Source organism: Mugil cephalus, chromosome 10 (assembly GCF_022458985.1).
Source record: "Mugil cephalus isolate CIBA_MC_2020 chromosome 10, CIBA_Mcephalus_1.1, whole genome shotgun sequence".
NCBI classification, from domain to species: domain Eukaryota; kingdom Metazoa; phylum Chordata; class Actinopteri; order Mugiliformes; family Mugilidae; genus Mugil; species Mugil cephalus.
The window spans coordinates 10,562,757-10,590,245 of record NC_061779.1 but is presented as its reverse complement, the minus strand read 5'-3'; the positions used below and the strand labels follow the sequence as shown (position 1 = coordinate 10,590,245).

The window sequence follows — 27,489 nt, the reverse complement described above, 5'->3', positions numbered from 1 at the left end:
AGTGTATGAGATGGTTGGAGTGTTTGTGTGTGTGTGTGTGTGTGTGTGTACACCCACTATCTGTTTCTCCCCCGGGTTTCCAGAGCTGAAGGTGGTAGCGAGGGTGGAAGAGCAGGGCTCGCTGTACCACGGCACGTTGCCAGACTGCGTGGTGCTGCTGATGGACAGGGTGTAAATGCTGTTGGTGTAGCCATCGCAGTTGCAGCTGTCCTGCTCCCGTCCACCGTTACCGGAGGCCCAGACGAAGATGGAGCCCAGTCTGTCGCGTCCCTGCGGTGACACACGCGGTATGTTACTTTATATACAGTAGACGGAACCGAGGAACAGCAGAGGTTAAGGCAGAGACACTAACGAGGGCTGGTTGAAGTGTGAAAAATTGCCTTTGACAATAACAATCGCCTCACCGCTAAAACGCCTCGGCATTCGCAGGCTCTTTCGGAAACACCGAAGCACTGAAGGCGCAGCTCTAATTAATACATCATGATGTCTTGCGACTTAGTGCGGCAGAACGTCAGATAGCAAACACACGGAATGTAATTACCAGATCGGCTCTGGCTGTATGTAATTCCAGACCTGATAAACGACAACACGATATCTGTCAGGGAGACTGCACACACAGTACACGACACATACATCCAGTCCAGCTCCGACTGGAGCGCCAAGAGCGGAAAGAAACGTTGGGGTGGTTTATGACTCAGATTAAAATTTCACCAACCTCTTTAGCAAAGTACAAAAGGGTGTCCTTTGTCAACTCGGGAACACCACTAACATTAGATTGCCTCATTTATTCCAAGGCACAAAAGCGCTTTCTTCATGTATTCGTATCCAGTTGATTCAATTAGTTCGTCCTTTTATTAGCTGGAAAGCCTCGGAAATCGATGAACGGTACAAAAACACAGACAACTGCTCACAAATTGTGGAAATATTTGTGCACATTTTTATTTTTTTTCCCTCCCTGCTGTGGTTACCTATGACCTTCAGAATTGATTTTTAAGTTTAACTGCTCTTTTTTTAAGGCCGCTTCCCACGCCGCTGACATTTTTTCTCTCAGTGTGTTGCAGATTATAGCCTGAGGGCTGCTGACCAGTTCATGGCGACTGTCCCCCCGGGGGGGTGGGAAGGGGGGGGCAGGTTGGAGACGCAGACAGAGGGCACCGGGGCATCGGCTGTCGTGGCTCCACATCATCTCTGAAACAGCCTCCGGGTGGGCACTGACCTCGGTGTCCTTTCGTTAGGGTCTCAGGCTTATTTCTTTTTTATATCCGCTGTCATTCATTTGACTTTTGCCGTCGCATCTGATTAGACTTTTCTTTTAGTCAAAGAGATTCACCAACAGGTTATGATTTTATTCTCCGTTAAACTTCTGTCTTTGATCCGTGATGCATTTTTCGTCCCAGGAAAGATACCGAATAGATCAAGGTATAATCATCATTCTAATTAACTCCCGTCTCTAATGAATATTTACTGTACCGTGGCGTTGAAAAATGAATGCCGCAATTAAAGTTGAATCTTCTGTCAGAGCGTGGACCAGGCGCTGTGATGTGTTCAGAATAAAAGTGACCGGCAATAATGTTTCTTCTTCTTCCACCCACAGTATGAACAAAGTGGGTGGATAACGCACTACTTTTGGAGAACAAAACAAGCAACAATATATATATATATAGAGAGACATATAGATAAAAGACAAAGGGAAGGATCTCTCTTACATCCCACACAGGTAGCTGTTTAATTTAAAAATAATGTCAAGACAGAAATTAATAAGGTGAGAAAAAACACATACACATACTAAACCCTGCTGTTTTGTGTCGGAGTGTTTGATGTAAAAACTACGGGGATACTTCTTTTTTTTGATTTTGTGTCTGTTTTGGGACGGCTGCTGAAACAACTCGAGTATCACGGGGGCGGTTACAGCCACAATCAATGCACAGATCCCAGGATTTCTGCTTCTTTACGACTGTTCTCCACTCAGGGCCAGTTATTCAGAGAAATGTTCAACTCATAATTAAACAAGCTTGTTCAGTGTGTTTCCAGCCATTTGATATTCTCAGTGGGCTCCCGCACCCTCATCTCACAAATGAAGCCACTCTTATGTATCTAATATTCCTTTACTGTGTACGTTGATGCTGTTAGAATCAAACTGTAGGAATCCTGAAGCCGTACATAACACTCTTAAACCTTCCAGCCCGATTTATGACCCAGCGCTGCCTTTGCTGCAGGTTACAGAGGACAGACTTTAAAACTTGAGTGCAAAGGGTTATCTGCCTGCCAGGGCAGCACGCGCTGAATCAGAGATGTCCTGTTGTGTTTCTGTCAGACAATCTTTCCTCTCCATCACAGACTATGATATGTGGAGCGCTTCACATTTTTTTGGAGACATGATATATGAATCATTGTGCTCCACAGAAAATGTGCAGTTTCATTCATTTGCTCGCCAATTACCGTTTCCTTTGAATCCAAGTATTGTTCTGCATCGGCGACCGCTGCTCCGTTTTTTCCCTTTTCTCACATTTGTCATTTAGCTGCTCTGCTAACGTCTTTTGATGTATCCCAGTGACAGATGAGAAATGAAGGCATTAGACTTAGATAATGTCCACTGTTCTTGAATGTTTTATTTTATTCAACCCTGAAGGACTAGCCAAAGGGCAATTAACAAACTCAACCTTGGGTTCGTCCTCTAGTTTATCTCAGAAACATCCTTCATTAAATACTAATTGAGTAAATGTCTGATGGATTTGCCCCGCTTCTGTTTTCTGCAATAATGTGGTTTTACGGTAAAAAGGTTTTATAAGTCTTCAGCCCAACCTTCAGCTTGGAGGAACAGAGGACTGATGCAGAACACGTCAAAGGGCTACAGAACAGCCAAAGCACGTTTGATCTCTACTCTTAGACAAGAGTACACGACTGCTGCCCTAGGAGTCATAGAGACACGGGAACCTCCATGATGAGGTGGTGATCCCTTTGAGGTGGAAGATGACTGAACAAATACCGAGATCAGCCACAACGTTAAAGCCACTGACAGGATAAGTAAATAATCTTGTTACAACACGATGTTCTGCCGGGGAAACTTTTGGACCTTGAATCTGTGTGGGTGTATCACCCATCTAGACCGGATTAGACGTTCCTTCGTGGCAGCAGCCACACAAAACAAACAAAACGGTTTAAGACAGCCCCCTCCAACAGCATTTTGAAGCCAGGCCCCACAGCGAGCTCATGTAAATTCTCAAATGAGTCACGACTGTTTCGGAGGCACAAAGGAGAACTCCACAATATCAGGAGGGTGGTCATAATGTTATGCCTGGTGGGTAAAGGGGGGAAATGTTCTGCCCTCATGGGCCTCAAGGCAAGAAGCAGATATTGAGTGTAATGATTGTATAGGAGGAAAAATGTGCAGATCTTCTCGGATATTAACTTATGTAGCGGGGAATGTTTTGCCACTGCTGAGCAACACACTTTCACTCAGCCTGTTTTGCTGACATGAAAGATATTGCTATGCGTGGCTTCAAAGGAGAAGTTCAACCTTTCTGAGACCCTTATGTGCTTCCTTCAGAGAGTTAGGTAAGATCAATGCAGCTCTCAGATCTATGTAGAGAATACGTACGAAGCTGGAGCTGAGCGTCTGTTAGCTTAGTGCAGCACGAGGGGAAAAGCTAGCTTGGCTCAATCTGAGCATTTCTTAAACTCACGTCTCGTTTAATTGTTTTCAGAAAGGCCTAACAAGCTCCAACAAGGCATCTCTATATTCTATCACTGTGGAGAACTGTAGCACTAAAAGTACTGAATGAAGGGAGATGGACTTTGGCAACACGTTTTGGTTTTTGTATTAAGCAAACAAAATGTTAACTACTGAGCTTTACAGATGCACGCTGGCAGGTTTTGCTCCCTCTTTTTTTTCTGTGCATCAATCGTCTCATCTAACTTTCAGCCAGAGAGTGGCTGTCTCCCCCCAAAAAGTTGATTTATTACTTTAAAGCCCTGATGTGAGTTTGATAGTGATGCTATAAATAAGAAATGGAAAGCATTAGTAGATTGAAAGTCCAAGCTTGCGCCCCGACTAACCTTGGTGATTCCCTGGAGGAAAGCCTCCTTAGCCAGCTTGGCAGGGCCGTCCAGCGACTTGCCGTCATCTTCTGGGCCCCAGCTGGCGCTGTAAATGTGGATGTGCTGAGGGTTGAGGCTCAGCGAGTGAGCCTCCACCACGTCTGTCACCTCGCCGTCCAGCATGCGAACCCCTGCGAAAAAAGAGCAGGCGGTTCAGTGTGGCGGAATGACAGACCGCGAAGACAGCGAGCGTGCGATTTTTTTACCATCGGACGGACGGGGAGCCGCGAAAGCCCCGAAGGACGCGGAAACGGAACGAGGCGATAAAATGAGAACCGTTTGTCTTAAAGCTGGAATCGGAGCGTGAATCCTGTTTTACGTCCGGCCACAAAAACGCAACAACACAGAAAGCAAAAGAAACGTAAGATTTAACGGGAAGAGCCAGAGACTTCTCGGGCACTGCAGTTTTAATGAGTAAGCACACGAACCTTCGCCCTCGGATGCTGCTTTGAAAGATACCACGCTCTTTTACCATCACATAAACAAAAACAAACAGCTGGTTGTTAAACCGACAAAGTCTTTTTTTTCCCCGACCCCACCAGATTTACAGAAAAGACAAGTGGACGAATCTAACAGACTGCAAACGAGAGGAAGGCGCACGCACACGCAGATAGGAATGAGCGGGGCGTTCGCGGAGTCGTCGACAGACTGTTGTGTCCACGGGGTAGCACCGTTGTCACCTTTCATCATACCTGCGCGCAATTCAGCCTGAGCCTTTGAAGTGAGCGGCCTCAGATCACTCCTCTGAACATTAATGGCTGAAGAGAGGCGTGAAATGAACCACCCTCAAATAAGGTCCATTACCAGTGGAGGACCCTGAACCTCAGAGGCAACACTACGGATGGTGACATCCACATTAAGACTTCAATAAGCCATCCTAGACAATCTGCCTGGCCTTGCAGGCACAAACATATGCCAGTAGGGATGTGGCCAAGGCAGTAATTACTCTGTTGGTGTGGGGACTCGGTGTAGCTCGAATACTAAGCAGCCTCAAACAAACTTAACTGGGCTAAACATGCAACATAAAGCACAATGTTTGTTCAGTGATCGTTATGCGAAGGCTGTACCGCAGCAGTAGCGGTAATTACTGTCGTAACAATTCTCATCAGCTTCCAGTGGCTTGACGATTCCTTATTAAGGCACCGCTGTGAGAGTTCCCCCCGCAGCTTCAGAGGAAGCAGGTAGAGAGGCAGTTACGAGGGAGGGAAAACACATGCAGTAGGTGGAAAGGAAACACAGGGCGAGCCAAGAAGGGTCAATTACATGTTTAAACGCTAATAATTGCTTTGTAAGGATGCCCACATTTTAGCATCTCCACTCATGTACACACACACACACGCGCACACACACAGCACGAGCTTTTGGGTGCAAAAATCCCAGCTGTTTCTAAACAATCCGCTGACCCCACGGCGCGCGCAGATTCACAGAAGAGTAATTTATGAGGGCTAACGCAAGGCCCTGTTGGGAGATGAATGGTAATGAAGACAAAGAAGGAGAGTTATGTGGAACATCTGTGAGTGGGACTGCTCAGGGCTCCGCAGGCTCCACTGAGTCTTGTTGGCTGCCATCGTGGCACTGACAGATTGCTTGATGACAAAAGTTGCTAAAAGCCTACTTGGAATATTTTATCAAGTGCAAAAAAAAAATAAAAAAAATATCACAAGACGAAAAGATCCTTTCAGACCTAATTTGTGATCACAGGTTTAATCTAAATGAACTGCTCTACTTATCTTATTTCTTAATGCATATCTGTACATGCTGACAGTTTTATTACAGATTAAACAAGAGCCTGCACTTTCCAGACAGTTTTCTTGGAATCAGTGCTAAATTTAGACTGTTTTCTCATCAGAAGAGAACTCAGTTGAACACTTTTTCTTTAACTGCAGAAATAGAGTGGCGTTTCAAAGCAAAGAACCGAATGAAGCTGCCATAGTGTAAGCACACTGTATTAACTCTGTTGTAAATGAATTTAACGTGTTTACATTCTTAGGCCCAGAAATAAAACTGAAGCAAATCATCAAAAACTATTCTTCTCAGTGGTAAGTTATAAATAAGTATGTAATACATCGTCTGGGGCCGAAAAAACAGACAAAAACTGCAGTTCCAAAAATGACCACTTGAGGCTCAACCCCCTAAGACGTCCACATTAAAATGATCTAGCCTGACACACATGGGGTGGGATGGGATTTCTATGGATAATTCGTGACACTTGCATAGGAATTTTTTTTTTTTTTTACAAAAGTCACTTGTTTAAATTATACAAAGGCTGGACCTCATGCATGATTGTGCTCTCACAGGTTGTTAGAACTCAGTGACCTCAGCTCCACTTAGTTAATTAGAGTAATGGTGCGTTCCATTTACGTCGGAAGTCGTAATTCGGCACTAGGAATGACGTCACACCTGAGTTATTGGCGTTCCAGTCGGAAAAGTAGATGGCCGTATCCATGAAAGCGCTTGCCTTGTCAGAATATAATTTGGTCTGTTCAATATTTACATTGTTTGAGTGCAGATTGAAATTAAAGTTTAAAAAAAAAGAAATTTATAAAAATATTCAAAAGTTTAGACTACAAAAAAAAAACTACACTATCAATTACAGTATGCCCCATTGGTGTTTCACACTATTTTGGTTTTACCAGGCTATTGTTTTTAGCCGTTGTTAGCGCGACATGTGCTTGTAGTTCCTATATAACACATGAAATTACACTGAAACAGCATTTCAACATATGTATGTCGAAAAATGCTGTCTGTACAACCAATTTCATGCAACAAAAACTAATCAGAAGTGCTAATAAACGGAATATTACAGTTTTTACACACGGGGCGGCCATCTTGGTAACTCAATTGGGGGTAGTGAGGATTCTACGAATTTCTGAGTAGTAAATCCTACTTCGGGGGGCGGTCCAGCTGAAAATTCCAACTCAGAAATTCCAACTTCTGGGTACAAATGGAACGCACCATTAGGATCTGTCAAGATGGTGATGGCCAGACCCACCACACTGAGCTTCAAAGCCAGCTGTGAGGTCTCGAAAGGGTTCATCCAGACATCAAAAACATCAGTGAAATTGGTACATTGCAGTACCTCTGTAGCACACTCATTTGTATGTCTCAATTAGTCAGTAAACAGGAACAGCTTTAAAAGCCATCACTGATAAAATGTAAAACTTACTATAAGGTAAAGGCATTCTAACTGAAACCCAACGGCATGTTATTAATTAAAATGGAAAAATTTATCATGCATTTATCTCTAATTAATTCAATTAAAATTATATTGCTATATTACATTAAATTATTATTACCCAAATGAAACACTGTGTCTAATTAAAAAAAATACCAATTCTACGCATCACTCACCTCCAATTTTAGCATTATAAGCCACGCCCACTCCGCACACGCCGTTGTTGGCTGCGGCTGCAACTTCTCCGGCGCACCGAGTCCCATGCCTGGGAAGGGAGAAGTGAAAAGTTCATGAAGGGAGGGTAATCAGGAAATGAGGAATGACATAAATACACAATTCACACAGCAGTGCTAAAAGGATTTAAAAAAAAGAAAAGAAAAAAAAAGTTAATGTTTGTTACTCGATGAACTGCGCTTGTCTTTTTAAACAACACTGTGACTGAAATGCTGCTAAAAATACAGCGCAGTCAAAAGAGAAACACAGAGCGATCTGCAGGAGCATGCCGTAGACTCCGTTGAAGCAGCAACAATAGGTCTTGAAAGCCTAACACACTCATTTAAACAGCATTAGAAGCAAACGACACACAGCGCCACAACCTTTGTGGTGAACACAATGCACTATTAAAAGGATTAAGAACACTTGACATTTCTTTTTCAAATACGCCAAGAAGCATAAAAAAAAAAAAAACAACAAAAAAAAAACCTTCTGCTCCTTGTTAGGGCTGCTGACACTTCAAGGTAACAACACAGTCATCAGTCCGAATCATTATTAGTGAGTGGAGCATCAGATTGTCATGTTTCGATTTTTCCTTCCACTTAGCACTTTACTGTTTCAAGTCGGCGAGATAACACATTTTCTTACCGAGCTTCGAACAATAGCACACTACGCTCTCAGTTTTAATCTTAACAGTTTCAGTAGAGAGTTTTCTGTAATTGTGTTCACACCAAACAGATTACAATAATAAAACCAGGCGCGAGGGAGACCTCATAAGTCATAAGTCAACAGTCATAATGTTATGCCTGTACGTCTTTACCAAATCCGAACACACATACAGTCTAAATAAAGCGGAGAATCTAGAGCGGCTAGGTTTCCCAACGAAAACTAAAAATAAATAAAAACAAAAGTCTTCACGTTGGGAATTATGAGAGGAAAATGGACAGAACGCTTCGGGATTTATTTTATTTTCAGTTAGGCTAATTATTCCTTCAGTCAGCTGGTGTTGGCCATGTTTCATCTGGAGACAAACACAAAAGGACTGCAATCAATTCAGATGCAAGGGCTGTGTGACAACAACGTACGCCACGCACGCTTCTTCTTAGGTTTAACTAGCTGATGAGCTAATTTATTTTGGAAAGATGATTGAATCTACCATTAAGCACAACCATAATTACTTAAAAAAAAATAATAATAATAATTAACCACCTCGAGCGAGTGCTAAAATCTATATTCTAAATCTGGTTCAGGAGGTGTTTTCGAATTCTGCTGTTGTCATGGATGCTTTCTTATGTGATACTTCAGTTGCATTATGGTACATTACATTATTATTACATACATTACGGTATGTGGAGCAACTAAGACTGTTACTTGAGAAATCGATGACAATAATGCTGGATTTTGGATGTTCCTCTTCGTAGTCCCATTTGCAATTTATTGTTACAAGTTTGGGGTGGTGCGCCCTCACTGCAGGAAGATGTTAACAGCTTTTTTAAGAGATTTTGGCGTTGGCTGAAATGGGGGTGAGGTTGCAGATTGTTAACTTCAAGATGCACATCGAAATACTTGGGATAATGGAAACATGGCTAAGGGCAGCAAAAACAGGCCAGTGTAGAAATGTGACAGTGCAGCTTGATGGACTCAGCGGAACAGGTCATGCTCCCTATATAGTCTATATATGTCTATATAGGGAGCATGGCCCCCCATATAGACATAAAAGGTTCATTCTAAGGCAGTGAAAACACACAAATGAAAACATAATTATAATTAGTATATTCCAATTCTGCTAACAGATATATATAGATGATACATAATCCCATAAATCCAACACATCCGGTTAATTTTACTTTGATTGATGCTTATATTTGAATTTATTCAGCGTCTCAGAAAGAGCCGCCTATATGCATTACTGTTAGTATGGGCAAGATCAGGGATCTAGTATGTACTTGTAAGAAACCATGAACATATAACACTTTAAAATTCCCCTTCACAAGTACTTCAGAGAGTTCCTCTTTCAACTCCTACTGAATTTCTCAGAAAGAAAAAAACACAGCTTCAGGGTTACTGTAGAAAGGCTCTTCCAATCGAAAAATGACTCAAGTGAAACCTGAGGACAAATACAAAGACCTGTCTAAAGCTAACTTTACCTTGACAGTCAGTGGCCAAAGGCCATCAAAATGAAATATGGGATTTTATCGATACGCATGAATTATTCAGCCTCGCTCATTAATTCCTTCAACCTCCTAAGTTTTAGAGAACAGACAGTTTTCCTACTGAGCATTGTCTAGACGTCAAACGCTTCACAAACAGAACCCAGTCACAGAAACGTCCGCTTTATCGAGATCTGGTCCTATAAACCCGCGGTCTAAATTGAAAACTTTGGAGCTTCGCGTGACTCTAAACAAAGTCATCATTAGCGAAATGGATTTAATTTGCTCCACTGATTTTTCGGAGGTTGAAGGGTGTGATCAGCTGGCGAATGGATGGCGCCGAATGAGCATTTGGCATTTAACACAGGTCATTAAGATCGTCTCCTGATTATAGGGCAGATATCTGATTAGGAAGAGCGCAGTTCCGCGCTCGTCTCTGGGACGTGCTGCGCGAATGTTATCGCAGCTAACGCTAATTACATCTACGGACCCATCTTAGACGAGCCAAAAGATTTGATTCCTTTTTGATGTCCCAACTTCACTGATGATGAGGCAGAGGACAGAGTTGTTTCACGGGGTCAGAGCATGGCTGCACCTCCAGCTGGGATCCTGATTAGACTCCTGTGCGGCTCTGTGATATATCACCCACCCGCTAATGCTCGGGTTTTTGCTCAGGCTAAAACATTCACTGCTGTTTTATACCTAATTCTTCTTTCTGTCTGTCCATTTTCTTCGTTACAAACTCAAGGTTTATTGCCGGGCGGAAAATGGATGATGTGCAAAATGGAAAAAAAAAAAAAAAAAAAAAAGCAACACAATGCTTCCTAACAAAACATTTATTTCATGACCAGGGCTGTCAAGAACTACAAGCCTTAAAGTGATTTTTAAACAAGCAATCAGCTAGCCTGACAGAGCTTATTTGTCACTGACAGATATGCCCTTTCACAAGGACCTTGGCACATATGGCAGCGTGTAATACATCACCAACGCAATTAAAATGTTATCATTGCTAACAAGAGGTTAAAATACATTGTTTTACAGCTAAAGAGTTCCGCATTGTATTAACAGCAGCAGTCAATGGTGAACTGACACCTCTCTGAAGAAGAATATACGTGCCAAAGAGTTAAATGGTAACGCAGCAATGTAATTTACTAGCAGCAATTGGAAGCAGACAGTATGTGACAGCAACGTTTTTTTTTTTTTGCGTGTGAAAAATGTAGCTTAAAGGACCGTAACAACCCGATGCACATTAGCAAATCGTTAAATTCCCATACACCAATCAGTGAATTTGTCAGAATATTAAAGAAACGTTTAGCATTAGAAAAAGCTTGAGGCATATCCACAGCCTCAGTTAATCAGACTCGAGAGATGTTGCGTTCTCACTACAGCAGGACGTTTCTGTCGGCATGTGAAGTGGCATGCGGACCTTTTAGTGAGCAGCCATTGTTTAATCAGAGCGCTGAGGAGGCCCGGCTCCTCCCACTCATTATGTTTTGGCTCAGAACCGCGCGTCTGACTGACTGTCTTTGAATGGTGACTGCCAGTCATTTTAAATCATGAAAAACGAAGCTATAAGACGACTGGGTTTACTAATGCGTGTTTTCGTTCCCTTTTTTCCACACGACCAAAATATGAGACGATTTTATGTTGATGGTAGCGTGCGGTTCTCTTTAATGAGTGAGTAAGCTGGGCATTAGCGCTAATAAGGACAGAACTGTAACGATTTCACTTAATGGATTTTTATAATTTAGTGTACCTATTTAACATAATATCATCGTAGATGGGATCTAAATTTGAGACATACAAGACATTAAGTGCGTCTGTGGTAATTTAATGTAGCAGTAATTTACGGCTGTGCACCAGCCTCTGCTTTAATGGGAACAGATTTGGGTTGGGTTCCAATTTGTGAGTAATATATTTTGGAATTATACTTTTAAATGATAAATGAAATGTTTTTGTGCTGGCCTAAAGTTTAGTTACATAATTAAGTTATTTAGATTTTTTTCTTTTTCAGTGTTTACCCAACACTGTTGGCTAAACAGTGGAATCACTAATTTCAGTCATTATGGCCAAATAAGAACTTCATGTGTACACTGACAATGGGTTCTGTTTAAATAGACTCGCAGTATTTCTTACTAAACCAAAGGCACTTGGAATTCAACGTGTTTTTAGTCATGTTAACGTTGCAGTGATTCATCCTGACAGAAACGCCTTTACACAAGGACGTTGGCACATATGGCAGCATGGATTTGCTGTGATTCGACAAGCCAATCACGCCCCAATCTGGGAACCCATCGAGGGGACAACGGCCAATGTTTCTGAGCTTCCGGTGTAGCCAGTAGTTATCTGCGCCAAGACTTATTGTTCCATGAGCCAGCCATCGTTTACAGTCCAATTAGCAGTCCGAGTCGTGGGAATGGAGATGGGAGCAGACGAGTGGATTGTTTCACAGGCGGTCTATTTGCAGTCATTTATTCTTTACAGTATTTGCTTTACAAATGTAATGCGTTGTTAGTTTGCTTCTTGACAGGGTGCGAGAAAGCGTTCGGCCTCCATTTCAGCCCGTTCAAACATGAGCGCTCACTACTATTCAGACTACAAACAAAATATAATCAGAAAACAGAAATTTCGTTCCATGCCCACGCATTCTGCATACTCGTATGCAGCTTTTTGCTTACAAAGAATCATGTAGCCTAACCAAAAACAAAAGGTGTGGTATTTCGACATTGGAAATGTAAGTAAATGGTAATCAGTGTTTTGCACTGAGGTCTGCCTGAAAATATCTGCACGTACAGTTATTGTTACATCCAGAGCATCTCAAAAAAACCTTTACGCCCCAGACGGCACATATCCTCAGACCAAGCAGCTACAGATGTGATGCCAAGCAGGGGTTTCAGCCAAGGCAGGCAGAGTGAATACAGAGCCAGATGCCCAGGAATATATTTACAGAAAACATACACACCAAGATTCAGCTGTTCTGAATACTATCTGCAGGTTCACATGCATGTGTGTGTGTGTGTGTGTGTGTGTGTGTGCGAGTGATTGACCAGGATTGAATTTAGCTAAAACAGCCAGACACCTTAATATATCCGCAGAGGCTCAGACGTGCGGCAGCAGGCAAAAGAGTTTCCGATGATGCCACAATTTTATCTTTCAAATATCCATGAAATTAAATGATTTCCATAAAACACTTTACTGAATGCATCACTTCTATATCCATTTAAAGTAGATTGCAAGAGGTGTCAGAGACGCAGCAAGCTGTGAGGTCAGGCAGGACTGCAGTTTGAAAATAATGGGAAAGTTGAATTTTGCACACAGACGTGGCAAGACAGCAAAACGCTTTAAAGATAGCGCAGCCCACCTTGGACAAAGGCAATTGCAGTAAATAAATCATTATTTAGAAGGTGCTCCATACTTTCGCCAAAATACACGCCATGGGGAAAAGGCCAACCAAGCTTAAACAAAGCTTAGATAAAAGGTTGCTGAACAAGACACTCTGTTCACACAAGCAATGTGACCTTCCTTATCTTATCAGTAAGAGCAAAGGGGACGGAGTGAGGTAATGCTTTTATCTCTTCTCCCCAGGACAGCGCACCATATTTGGAGAAGCCATAGCCCTGCTGTTCATTGGACAATGTAGGCATGTCATACAAGACAATCTCTCAGGACATGATGAAGTGTAAGCACAAACCATACAGGCTCAAAGTATAAAGCTACTCCCCAGTATCTCTATCTCTGGTTGTAGACATGTCCAAAGTTGAACTACTCATGAAATTTGACAAACCAAAAAAGGTATCTTCTTACTAAAGGTGACATTTAAACACGAGCTAAACTCTAATCTGATCCAGTGAACTTATCTGACGACCTAAAAAATTCAGACACAAACCTTACCATCTCATTCTAAAACAGTAAAAATCCCTGCGCATGACTAATTACGTGACTTTGTTATTTCTATTATATTTTCGAATCTGGCTTTGGACTTTTTTTTTGTTGCAGCAATAAGACACTCTGGGATGGGAAAGTGGGCCTTAAAGTTGGTAAAATGTTATGTTATTATTCTTAAGTAGAGGGCATGATGATGTGCTCAGATCCAAAATTGGATATTCACTAGTCAGAAATGCCAGTGTTGTATATTTCAGTGGTTGGGTGAGTTGATGTGACCATGGCAGCACTGGATGGAGTAGATGGATTTCACAAGCAAATAACTGTAAAATATTATGATCCTCAATTGATTTATTGAGTTTCGTAGTGGAGGCATGATTGGCCTTGGTTAAGCTTAGACTAGGCACTGTAAAGGGTTAATTACTACAGTAATTTGCAGTTATCTTTAAAGATTTCACATCAGGGTTATGTGCTCACAAGAAACATATTTCATCAGAAAATCGTAAGACTTGCATGAATTTTGAGTGAGCGAACAAAAGAAAAATCTAAGTCACGTTGAGTTTTGGTGGTACTACCCTTTGCCTTCAAATCAGCATCAATCCTTGTAGGTACTCTTGCACAATGTCAAGGACGCAGTGGTCGGCCAGGGAAACAGCAGATGAAAACAAAGCTTATTTCCCTTTGTAATTGGAACATGTCCAGCAGAGCCATCAGCTCAGAACTGGCAGAAACCAGTGGGACCCAGGTTCACCCATCTACCGTCTGGAGAAGTCTGACCAGGAGTGGTCTTCATGGAAGAGTTGCAGCTAAAATCCATATCTCTGAGACAGAAACAAAGCCATAGAGACTGTACTATGCACGAAAATATAGGAAAAAAAATATCAGCAGATAGATTCAAAATTTGAAATATCTGACTGGAGCAGAAGGCAGTTTATTCACCAAAGGGCTGCAGAGCGCTACAATAATGAGTGTCTGCAGGCAAGAGTGAAGCACGGCGGAGGTTCCTTGCAAGTTTGGGGCTGCATTTCTGCACACAGAGTTGGGGATTTGATCAGGATTAATGGTGTCCTCAGGTACTTAACCATCATGGAATACCACCAGGGAGGCATATGATTGGCCCCAAATGTATTCTGCGGCATGACAAAGACCCCAAACACACAGCCAACGTCATTAAGAACTATCTTCAGTGAAAAGAAGAACAAGAAGTCCTGGAAGTGATGGCACGGCCCCCACAGAGCCCTGATCTCACCATCATCGAGTGTGTATGGAATTATACGAAGACACAGAAGGATGTGAGGAAGTCCACATCCACAGAAGATCCGTGGTCAGTTCTCCAAGATGTTTGGAACAACCTGCCAGTGGAGTTCCTTCCAAAAACTGTGTGCAAGTTTTTTTTAGAAGAACTAATGATGTCTTGAAGGCAAAGGGTGGTCACACTAAATATTGATTTGATTTGGATTTCTCTTCTGTTCATTCACTACATTTTGTTAATTGATGAAAATAAACTATTAATGCTTCATTTTTTTAAAAGCATTCTTAGTTTGCAGCATTTTTTCCCCACACCTGCCTAAAACTTTTGCACAGTACTGTATATGTATAAATATATATATAATACGTTAGTGTGGTGTTGCATAGAGCATTTGTGTTGAAATATGCATCATCAAGCGTGACTAATGTCTAACCCATGCTTGGTTAAACTGTAAGATGTGTCTCTTGGCACTGCTCTGCTGGTTCATATCTGTTTTACAGGGGTTGAATAGGGTCCGTTGTAGCTGCCGTAAGGATTAGGTTATTTTTTGCTCAGGCTTTGTTCAGCTCAGCTGTGGCCCTAGGCAGGTCTGTTGAAATTGTTACACTGGAGTCCAAGAGGAGATGTCTTCATCGTGTGGATGAACACAGAGGTTCTCTCTCCAGAAACGTACAGAAAGTGATGTGATGATTTCCTTTTACACCCACTTACAGTGATGGCTGCTTATTTATCAATATGATGGGCAGTAGGGAGGAGAAACACTTAAGTACTAGACGCAAGTATAGATAGACACAGTTACTAGTCACAGAATTTATCCCTAGGTAATTACGACTTTCCGATCCATCTTATTCGCATGTCTTTATGTGGGAGGTAACTCATGTGTTGCAGGAGGGAGAAAAATCTACAAAGGAGAGGGCCAGAAATCGAATTTACTGTGAGGTACCACACGCAGTACCAGCTGTGCTACTCTAAAAATAAAATTTATCATTACTCTGCTTCATGAAGCACCGTGGAGCAGAGGAAATAAACTCTTTTAATGTGGTTATTGTGGATAAAATGACCATAGCCCGGTGATAAAGACGCTAAACGGGACATGATTGAAAACAGAGCCGCACAGTGTCTGCATCTGAACAAATTAGATACAGTCATCCAAGCAATGACGCGTGTTCAGACGGCGGTTTCAAATGGCTTTATACCGATCAAAGTAACATATAGCTCAGCCTCAAATAGCCCGTGCAACTTGGATTATCTCCACAAACTGCAGACACAACTGCTTTAAAATCCCATTCATCAGTATCTAGTAAGCCGAGTCGGGTGATATTGACTGGCTCCAAGTGATTAGTAATGTCTTGTAGAAAAGGGTTTGGCTGAGGACCCCCCATCACCACCTCATTGAATGTTTAAAAAAAAGGCAGCTTTTCAATCACGCTGCCCTTTTCTTTGGCAAAAAAAAATAAAAATAAATAATAATAATAATAGCAGAACAGAGTGCCAGCATCCCCTCTGAAAATTCTGCCTGCCTGACTGAAAAATACAGTCTGTCCCCTGGAGAATAAACAATACAAAGCGAAGCAGAATTACAGTATTCAGGCTAGACAAAGGGTGGCAGCTTTGTAGACAATAATTGATAAACTCGGTGTAAATAGAGAAAACCGTTTATCTGTGGCAAGCAAGGGCCAGAATGAATAGAGAAAATATTTCTCGCCTCCAGGTTCCCCTTTTTTTTTTTCTTTCTTATTGTTATTTCTCCATTCAAACGACAGTAAAACCTTCGACAGACTGTCAGCCGTTGTGCTCTGAATTACAAATGAAGTCTCGTAATGGGGCTCACACAAGTTTCCCATTGGTCCCTTTCCTTACAGGAAGCAAACATTTTGTGTTCATGGTGGACTGAAGCTAATCAGAAACACAAAAGTTTGTTTATGTAAAACATCTTCGGATAAAAAACAAAAAAAAAACTCCATGAGCAATGCCGGTTCCACAAAACGCTGTGTTCTGAAATGTGTCAGCAGTTAAGTCACGCAACGCAGGTGCGACCAGTGTCAAACACTGTAACAGAGGCGCTAAAGCAGACGACGCAGGAGGAAGCTGTCGTCTTTGATTTGCGCCCTCCTTTAGACTGATTTGTCCTCTATCACCCCCCCGATGACAAAGATTTATAGCCCTCACGCAGACTTAGATATGCGCGCGGCGTTTGCACATCAGGGATGTGGATCACCAGGAAAACAGGACAGGCATTTTCATTTGCATTCTCCGGGATGGGGTTCATTTAGTGCCTTAGCCACATGTCTGACAAAGTTTGGCCAAGGACACAGTGCCCGCAGACAGTATTTAACCCAGTTGCCATTTTGCTCCCCGCTTCCCCTTTCCTCTGCTGTTGCAGTTGGAATTCAAATTGGATTGAGATTTATTTTACCCTCTAACCCCCCAGCCACTCATTAAAAAAATATTTTCGGATGTGTAGTGTTATCGGGGATGAACAAAAACATTTAACCCCACGGCTGCTAACCTGTCAGAGGTAACATTCAGAATTATTTAACGATCGGCAGCAAACCACAAAAGGAGGGAAAGTCATTTAATCATCAACAATCCTAGTTATAGGAATCATTTGATAATATTTCTATGGTCTTAACACTGCGTTTATGAAAAATGTTTAACAGAATTTTTTTTATTAAAATATGAAGAACTTTGTTCCTTTATTAATACCTAGTTCACAAAGTTCACAAATAACTGAAGGTGCGGAAATATTGAGCAGTGGAACCATTTTACTGGGTGCGTAACCGTTGGCATATCCTGACGGCAGACTTCTTTCACTTCAGTTTACATTTTAGCACACTTCCCACACGTTCATCTACCACAGGGGCACATACACCCATCAGAGATAACATTATGACCACGTTCCCTGGTGCCTCAAAGGCAGCTGTGACTCATCAGAGAATGGACATGGGCCTTCTGAGAGTGTCCTGTTGCTTCTGGCAAAAGGATGATAATGGTGGCGGCCTTTGGGTCCTATGGGTGGATTAGGCTTGTTCCACAGATACTTGATCAGGGGTTCCTGGTCTGGTCTAGGAAGGTGGTACACGTCTAAGTAACATCCACAAAATGCCAGGTCCAAAGGTTTCCAGGCAGAACATTGTATTGTCATAATAACTTCACACAATAAGTATAATATGCTCTTGCCCATTCTCATATTCTGGATCAGATGCCTGAAACATCTACAAAGGTTTACAGTTTTCTGTTGGAACACCTGACAAACAAAAGCTTCCAAAAAGCCTTCCAACCAGTAAAAAAGTATTTTAGGACAGAGGACACATTTAAGAGCTCGGAGCCTATATTGCCGGTTTTCAGGCAGAGGCTAAAGTGACCAGCTGCATAACAAGTAGTAAAGACAGATAAGGATTTTTTATTTTTTTTTGGCTACTTTGGTGGGGCCCCAGAATAGAAAGAGGATCTGGAAATTAGCAAAATATGTCCCCTCTAAGTAAAAGTCACCATCTGCTTTATCTCTTGTCACTGTAGAGTTTCCAGAACCATCTACTGGAAGGGACACCTGCCCAACCTTAACTAACGTCAGCAGAAATGAATAATTTAACACAATTAAACTTTGGAAGAGCGTCTTCTGCAACGACGGGTGCATTTAGTATTTTCCAATGCAGCGTCTTTCTGCTGAAGAAGCATTTTCATGGTCAGCGAAACAAACAGCCAAGCGTCACCAAGGACAAAGCAATTTGCTGGGGCAAGAGAGGCGTGCAAACACTTTTCTTGGGCTTGCTCAATGCCACCACCCAGATTAGCCGCTACACCTCTTCATTTAGCCTTGACTCGGACTGACGTTAGCATTTGTAATGGAGGACAAAATGCATAAGAGCTGTTAGCGCATGGGCTTTCCACGCCGACATGTGGCTCTCAATTAATGGACCCCCGCGCAAAGCTCCCGACAGGAGGTAATAGCTCTCCACAGGGACGTAGGTAGGACAGAGGCAGTGTGCTATTCATCTGTGGAGCTGAATAAAGAACATAGGGCAGTAACCAGGTGAGCTGAACTGCCTGGCTAAACGTATTTGCCGTAAGAAACTCAAACCATTTTCTATTCTTATCTGTGTTTGCTTTGGAGATTAACATGATCCATTGCTGACAACTGGGAAGGAAAAAGATCATTTATCACATCTTCAAATGAAAGTAACTCGACTGACAACTGGCAGAGCGGTGTTGAGTTCTGCTGTATTATGAAAATGATTGGTTATATACACCTGCTGCAAAATGATGCTTTACCCTTCACTTTCACCTTGTCAAGGTTCTACATGAACATACATAATACGATAAATACGCTTGACTAATATGTTTCATGCGACAACTATCTTTCAGTGATAAAAGTAAGTGCACTACATTCATTTAAGGATGATCCTTTCTAAAGACATTTTTACTGTATAGACTGGCTCCAACCTATATCTCTAGGCTCCTACAACCACACACTGCACTGAGCTCCCTCAGGTTTGCTGACCACTTGCTTCTGGTAGTCCCACGGACCGGGTTAAGGCAAAGGGGAGATCGTGCTTTTGCAATTACAGCCCCTTAAACTCTGGAACGGTTTTCCTTTGGCACAGACGCAGCCTGTCTTTTAATCACGCCTTAAAATAAATTTTTATTCATTTAATTAAGACAGAGAGGTTCTTTTTATATTGTGTTTTAAATCGGCGTTGACTATGCAGAAAATGGACTCGAAATGTGCGGCAGTTTGCCCCCGGATGAGAACTCATTTATAATATTGTTATTGACGTCGTGTCCTTATTGTTATATCGCAATCGTTTAATGTGATCCGCTGCCCAAATTCAACAGGAGCAAACGATTCGGGCGAGGCCATAATTAAAAATGTAATGTGTTATTAAAGTTTTAATCAGACACCTTTAGATCGACACCTCCATTACGATATCGAGCATACCGCACAGCCCTCTTGTCACTGATTGATTTTTTAAAATATAGTTATTCTCTACAAGCGCGTTGAAGGCGGGGGGTGAAATCCATCTCGCTATTTTCCGCTCTGAGCGCAGCCCCATACGTCCGTAACTCACTGACATGATCGAGGAGAAGTGGACAAATAAAGGAAGAAAAGGGAAACATTTTCATGATGAAGCACAAATGGATTACCTGCTTGACCAGACTTCAACCTCCCTTATATTACTCCAAGGCTGCCTCCTCTCCCTTTAACAATAACCGCCAACTCAACGGAGCTTTTCTATAGGAAAAAAAAGCCCTGAGATGAGAATTCATAAATCACCCTTGCATGTCATAAGTACAAATGAACTGGCCTTCATGACTCTGGAAAATGCCAGCCTCTGACTCCGCTCTGTTTTTTGTTGTCCTATGAATATATTCATATAATCTCATTGTGAGGGAGCTGCGAGCATTACTCACTGTCGACCTGTATTAGTCCGCGATGATTTACATAACTCATTGGATATAATTTGTCCACAGGTCACTTTGAGACACAGAGACACTCCCTTGCTTTTCATTTCATGCTGATAAATTGATGCGGTCGAAGGTAATTACGCTGACAATCTGACTGACAAGGACAGTGGAGTGCGTGTTACAGCAAACCTGTGCGCCTTGTGTTTTTATTACATGTCTGTGTGTTCTGAAGTAATAGCACAGTGCAGTTGGGTGGCTGAAGTGAACCGGAGTCAGAGAGTAATCCCCTGCCCAGTAGTGCTTTGTTCCATCAGCAGGACGGAGTAGAATCTACTTTACACTGACAGAAAGGACTGGGGTTGCTCTGCATGGATGCTTTAGCTGTCGGCAAGGACAAAAAAAAAAAAAAAAAAAAAAAAAGCCTTCTGCTCAGAAACTGCTGATGCCCACCCCAAGATAAATAAATACCGTAATGAACAGATCACGTTTCAGATGAGGAACGAAGAGCAAACAACACTAGCTGTACAACAGAAGCGGCTTAGAGACATTGTTAAAAAAAAAGAACCTCGGCGCAGAAACAATTCTAATTTCACACAGTAGCTTTTACAATCTCTAAGCTTATTTTAGCTTCTCCCTCTGACCACGTGCAAGTGGATGCGGCGCTTTGAAACCGAAATAAAGAAGAAAAACAAACAAACAAGTAGAAAAAGACTTAGTGGCAGGCGTCCTAGAAAAGGCAGAGATTTGAGACAAATCCTGCTGCGCATTTCAGAGGCGGGCTGTGGCTTCTCATCTGCTCCAGGGGGATTGGACTAAAGCAGAAGACCAGAAAGCATAGTTTTTGAAGAAACAGGGAGATGGGAGGCTTGAATTTTTAGGATTCACTCTCGCTGGAGCTTTACTGCTCCATTATAAAATTGGGGCAAACACGTATTAATGTGATCACCAAAGACTGCGAGGGATGGTAAGAATCACTGAGGGAGAGTAAACATGCATTGTACTAGTAACAAATAAATGGCAATGTAGCTGTGGGGCTGTAGAAGCTGGACCTTGAAATGTTGCTACAGCTGCTTGGCTTGTGAACTGAAGCAAGGGAAAAAAGCAACAATATCTCAAGACTTTCACGGAATGACTGCTCTGCTGCTCGAAAACTTATATAATTGGTTTCGAAATGTAAATTCTTCTGTGAAAAGAACAGGGACAAAGGCTGTACATGCTTGCTTTCTTGCCAGTACCATTTCCAGTCAGCTAATGGTTGCGGGAAGCTAGTGCTACGAGGCAAACAACAGCGGAGGTCACATTCCAAATGACTGCTAAGCTTCTAAATGTGCTTCCCCATGCTGACAATGGAAAATAATTGTGCCTGGTTGCCAAACTTCCACAAAGTTTGCTGAGAAATTACCTGTTCTCGTTACGCTGGGTGTATCTGGGTTGGGGGTCAACGTCTCCATCATTGACGTCATAGCTGGCCTCAGGGTCCTAAGAGAGAGTAAGGACACCAGCAGAAGAATTTTAAATGACTCAGTGCAATAGCTGGTTAGTCAGTAACACTCTATACAAGACCCTACTATGCTTACATAGTCAATAACAGGCGGTCTCGATTCACACATACACGGGATCTAATTTCGGAACACAACGATTCTTAAGCATTTTATTTCACGAGCGGCATCACAAACAAATGCTCCCATTTCTTCCGTATTTTTTCAAGCGCCCCTAAAGGCAGCACTGCCACTGACTCCGGCCTCGACCTATGGTAAAGCGTCTTTACAACACGTGATTCCGTCTGCAGTTGAGTGTGTGGAAACAGAGAGAAGCAGAAGCAGAGAGAAGTCAGCGGTAAAGTTAACTAAATGGATGCCAAAGAATCATAAAGACCCGAACCAAACCCGTGCGCCAAAAAAGGTTCGCATTCGGCGATGTTAAAGTATTTTGGATTTAAGCCAGACGATGACAAATAGTCCGAGGTGCAAAGTGTGTTCTGCCCTCGTTGCAGCACCGCAAGGCAACTTGAACGACCATTTGAATGTTTTTTAGTTAAAGTTCATCAGTGCAATAAACATTTGGTAAAAAAAAAAAAAAAAAAAAAAATCGTGCCAAAGAATTGTGATCTCAATTCTAAGCAAAAATAATCAAAAAAAAAATCGTGATTCACATTTTTCCAGAATCGTGCAGCCTTAATCAAATCTTAAAGAAATTGATTTAAGTACATGTCTACGCTTATGTTCCTGTGTATCAATGAACCAGGTAACACAGCGGTGTGTAAGCTGGACCAAGTTACTGCTAATGTTATCTCTTTAACCAGATATCTGAATATGAACGCACAAATCATCACAATGAGGGCGTTCAACAGGTTCAAAGGTTCCCGCGCTGCAAACTAAACCCCTCCTGCTGCTGCAGCTTGACACTGAAAGCGAGTGTGTTGACTTTTATTACGGAGCGGTCACAGAACATTTAATGCGTTTCGCCGGTGAGCTTAGCACCTACGGCTTTCGCTCATCAAAAGCGAGTCAACAAGCCGACGGAGGGAAAAAAAAAAAAAAAAAAAAAAAAGGGACGAGAGGGAGCAGCCACGGTGAGGCGACAGCCTGGAAACCTCCAACCTCTCGGCGTGGCTGGCAAACAACTCCTTTCCCTGCTCATAGAGCCGTCTGGAGCGTGGAAATCAAATCACGGTTGCTCATAGAATGACGGGGGGGGAAAAAAAACAAAGCTCTGACTTCTTAATTGAAATGACAACAGTAATACTTAGCGGTAGTAGTGAGTGAAGTTTTGCCGAATAAACCAAGGCTGAAACATTTGAGGTTTTAAACATTGTGGACAGTGGTGTAAATTTACATGTAGAAATGCACAAGGAAAACTCTTGAAAGCCTTTCACTGAAGAAAACACTGTGCACTGATGTGACAAATACACTTACAGCAGCACATCAGCTTTAAACACCTCTGCATTTTTGACTTACATAATTGCTGATGAGGTCCGGGTGGTCCTTCTCAATGCCGTCATCCAGAATAGTCACCACCACCCCTCTTCCCGTGTAGCCCTGAGCCCAGGCTGCTTTTGTATTCAGGTCTTGATGTGTTGGGTTAGACTGGAAGAGACACAAGCCTTTTGTTCAGCCGTCAATCTGCTGTGACTGACACTTCCCAGACAAACCGACGGAAAAGGGACTCGCAGCAGGAGACGGACTTTCAGTCGCCCGCCGCAACGACGGCAGCAATGCCTGATACAAACTAAACACCGAGAACATCAGAGGTGCTACATGAACACTTAAAATCCCATTTCAATGCAACACCCCACTCAGCAGTCCGGCCTCCTCAGGTTGAGCCGCCCAGCGGGAGCATCCTGCTGCTCTTATGCCGTCGGCAAAATAGGCAGACAACCTGTTGCGGGTCAGAAATCGCTGGGAGGGTATTTTTTTTTCCCCCCCTTCTCTCTGAAGAAATAAAAGTCTGTAGCCATTTGGGAGAAAGGAGAAGGAGACACACGGCGGATACAGGGTTGATAAACGGTGAGTCGGAAGAATGAGGGAAAATTCATACAGCGAGAAGTATAAAGGGAAGTGAGTGCCAGAGGTGACAAAGATGACTACAGATAAACACAGTGAAAAGGGAGGAATAGAAAGGATTCTTCTCTGCGCCTGATTCTGTTTCTTTATGATTTTTTCTCCAGTGCCTGTTCACACAAGGGAAGAATTGTAAAAAGCTTAAATTCCTGGTTACACTGACTATATGCTTGTATGTTAAACTGGCACGGAAGGAATTCAATAGATGTTTAAAGTAAATGGTTTTTCCGCAAACCGGACCGTATATCTAATATAAAAGGAAATTGCATAAAGTGGATGGACTACCACGAGCACACCTTCAGCCCTGGTGCCATCAGCTAAAGCAGCTTTCTTTGATTATTTGTTTCTAAAGTCATGGTCGCGTAAGATAGCAGGAGGAAAACAGTTTAAGCCCTCAGACGATTAGAAGTCTAATGCTGAATGGCAGAGGTGGTTTCACAACTTCTATTTCCCGGTGATTCACGTCTAGGATAGTCAATGCTGCCATTAATCTGCTGCAGTGGGATAGGTTTCGCGCATATAAAAAGAGAAGAAAAAAAAAAATCGGGGAGGAGATTAGGGCAAATAGAAGCATCTCCGAGAAAAACTGAGAATAATGAAACAGACGCAGTGCCAGGACCATTTGCTATCAATGCTTCACAGGTGATACAGTTCAGCGGTGGATCTATCCAGACATGTAATTTCAACATTCAACCCAACAGCCCGGGGAGCACCGCTTTTTTAGATTTGATTCAGAAAACATCGGCTGAGCCTCAAACCAGCGATTCAGTTTACGTGACTGATCAGGAGCAAATTATAATGTTCTGCCGTTGCCACAGCGAACACGAACAACGTCTCTACAGGTGAACGGGGCTGTTAATTAATAGATATCACCATGAAGCTTCCACACTTGATTACTTGGATAAAGACAATTACGTTTTGCTTTGTAAAAGCTTGTGTCAAATTATGTGCTAATTTCCAGAAAGAAAAAAAAAACTGGCTTTAAAGCAATACACTACATATTTTTTTCTTTTCTCCATGTCTTCTTAGCTTCCTTTTCCTTTTTTAGTAAATGTGCAGATAAATTGCAGAGGCAGACAATTTGCAGCAAAATAAGCAATTTAATGTGTATTTATGATGGTCTGTTTCCACCAGCCTGAACAAAAGGCGCGTCGTGGAAGCAAAATAGTTAAAATTCTCAAAATTAACAGGTGCATGAAAAAAAAAGAAAAAAAAAAAAAGAAAACCTTTCCTGTAGTGTCTGCCCTTCAATTAGGCATCACTGCGTGTTGCCGGAGCTGAAGGTATTGAATGCAGCCGCGGATCTTTCACAGGCAGAATGAATACGGCAATTTGTAGCGACTGACTTGAATTTCTTTGATGGTAATACCACACAGAAGTCCCATTTACACAACCACCAAGCATATAATTGCGATTTACATCACGTACGCAATTTTGGAGCTATTGTACACGTGTTGAATTTTCACCACGTCATCCGTCACGAAAGACGAATGAGATCTAAATTACAAAGATAAGAAAACATTTACACACCAGATACCACTGCTTGGGAAAATCAGGGTCTGCCGGGTCTTCGTAGACATCCCTCTTCTTCCTTTTTTTCACCACTTGCTGCTCAGCCCACAGGACCTGAGGGGGCATTGACGCACACACACACACACACACACACACACACACATCGCACCCACGCACAAAAAAAAGAGGAAATTCACAGTTTACACAGTTATCCTCACATGATATTTTGTCATCACTAATGTTCTAACGTCAGAAATCGCTGCAGTGTCCCAGACGGTAGGCGTGGAAATACATGGTCCCAGCTGAGCTCAAAAAAGTAATAACTAGAAAGTGAAGCCGAGACGTGGGCAAAATGTAATTTATTTCATTGCCCGGCTGTAGAGGGGAAGTGGCCACTGTACGGGGTAATGCCTGAGTAGGGGCATGTGAAGTTGTGGAAAGCGCCGGGAGAAGCACGGAGCTCGGTGACACAGGGTCACGACCGATTGCTATTATTAAACACAGTAAATGTCATTTTACAGCTTCGCTTCCGAAGTCGCAAAAAAAAAAAAACTGTTCTTGCCAAAAGTCAGACAACAGCAAATCATTTAAGGACTTTTGACTTTGACAGGCGCTTCCCTCCGTGAGCATGAGTGACAGCAGCACGAACCCTTAAAGACACCTGCAGGATTTATTGCACTTCATCACTGTTGATTTTTTTTATAATATCTAAGCTGTGAGACATAAAACGGTCTGATGAGAAATACATCCGAGGCGAACACCTGCCAACGTGGGTCGTTTTAAAGCACATCAAAGTTACACCCACTTAGATCAAAGGTCTTCAACAGGGGGTCCGCGACCCCTAGGTGGTCCACGGGGGTACTTCAGAGGTGGGTCGCAAAATTTTTGGTTGATTAGACATTTTTTGTATATATATATATATATATATATATATATATATATATATATATATATATATATATATATATATATATATATATATATATAAATTTTCCTCCCAACATTTTGATTTGTTTAAATGCACATTAATCATGACTTCACTCATTCAGCGATACAGGAGCTACTACTACTACTGAAAAACACTGTATATTCATAAATAGCACTTGGCCAAGTTTAACATAGAACACATATAGTAAGTAGGGGGTCCCTACTTAATGTCTCCTTAATGTCCTTGGCCTAAAACAAGATCCATGCAGACACAAATGATTGTCCGCAACCTGAATGTGCCCCTATATCCACGGTTATGAGACTATTGCGTTAAGTCTTGACACGCACTGATGTTTAAATTTACCCAGAACAAAGAGCGAACGCGCTATTAGTCAACCACCGAGCAGAAGAATGGGCCTGGTGGCGTGAAGGAACTGAGGTGCTCCTTCTTTGCAGCACTTTGTTCTTCTTAAACAAACGCCAACTCAGCAGCTCAAGGCTCATTTAAAGACCAACACGTTCACAGTTCTATTCAAAAATGGGCTGAAGAGGGGGAAAAAAATAAAATAAAATAAAAAAAAATTCTGTACCACAGGGAATTTGCACATAGTGGATAAAATGAGCTCATAGCAGATGTGCTTGTCTTTTACAGCACTCAAAGCAAATGCTCTTGCGAATTATTATAATCAGTTTAAACTACAGATACTTGCGCATTTTCTTCACAATACCAGACAGATTATCAAAGTACAACTTGTTATTTAAGTATATGATTTGCCTTCTTTCTTTTTTTCTCTTTTGGTGATTTCGTTGCGGCCGCGTTGTTTTAAGTGGTGAGGCTCCTGTGCTTGATTTGATTTCGTGATTACGTGCTTCTACGGAGGCCTGACTGGGAACGTGTTCAGCTCTGAACCCACCTGAAAACGTTGCCTTAGAGAATGAAGCAGTTAACCTCATTTAAATGATCCCAGACTAATTAACATTCATCTCATTTCATTACATTTATAACTGCACACGGCCGACCTCGCTGCACTGCTGCCCCACTGCTGCCCCACTGCCTACCGCATTATTAAGAGAGCGAAATTATGACCAACGCATGACTGAGATGATGGCGGATACAGCCATCTACTGCGGGATATATCGCGTTTCAATCACATTGTTAATAACAGCACTTAATTAAGCATCCAATTTACAGTTTATTCATATCGCACGCTAATCTTGATTGATATCAAACATAATTAACGTAATGTGATCTTTTTCATTTGTGGAAATGTTGAAATATTTTGCCCAATAACTCAGCGGCATCACGCGCTCCGAAAG

At 42.2% G+C, this 27,489-nt stretch overlaps 1 protein-coding gene across 2 annotated transcripts in view; it reads right to left on the bottom strand.

Moving 5' to 3' along the window:
- Nucleotides 1-27,489, bottom strand: part of furinb (furin (paired basic amino acid cleaving enzyme) b) — a 78,907-nt gene that overhangs the window by 10,548 nt on the left and 40,870 nt on the right. The window contains exons 4-9 of one of the 2 annotated variants that reach the window (XM_047595600.1): nt 25,264-25,359; nt 23,131-23,259; nt 21,576-21,652; nt 7,450-7,538; nt 4,057-4,229; nt 58-270 (exon numbers count right to left, since the gene is read on the bottom strand). In XM_047595600.1, coding sequence (XP_047451556.1) covers nt 58-270; nt 4,057-4,229; nt 7,450-7,538; nt 21,576-21,652; nt 23,131-23,259; nt 25,264-25,359 — 777 coding nt within the window. The remainder of the gene's footprint in view (nt 1-57; nt 271-4,056; nt 4,230-7,449; nt 7,539-21,575; nt 21,653-23,130; nt 23,260-25,263; nt 25,360-27,489) is intronic. The other variant, XM_047595601.1, reaches the window with a different exon arrangement.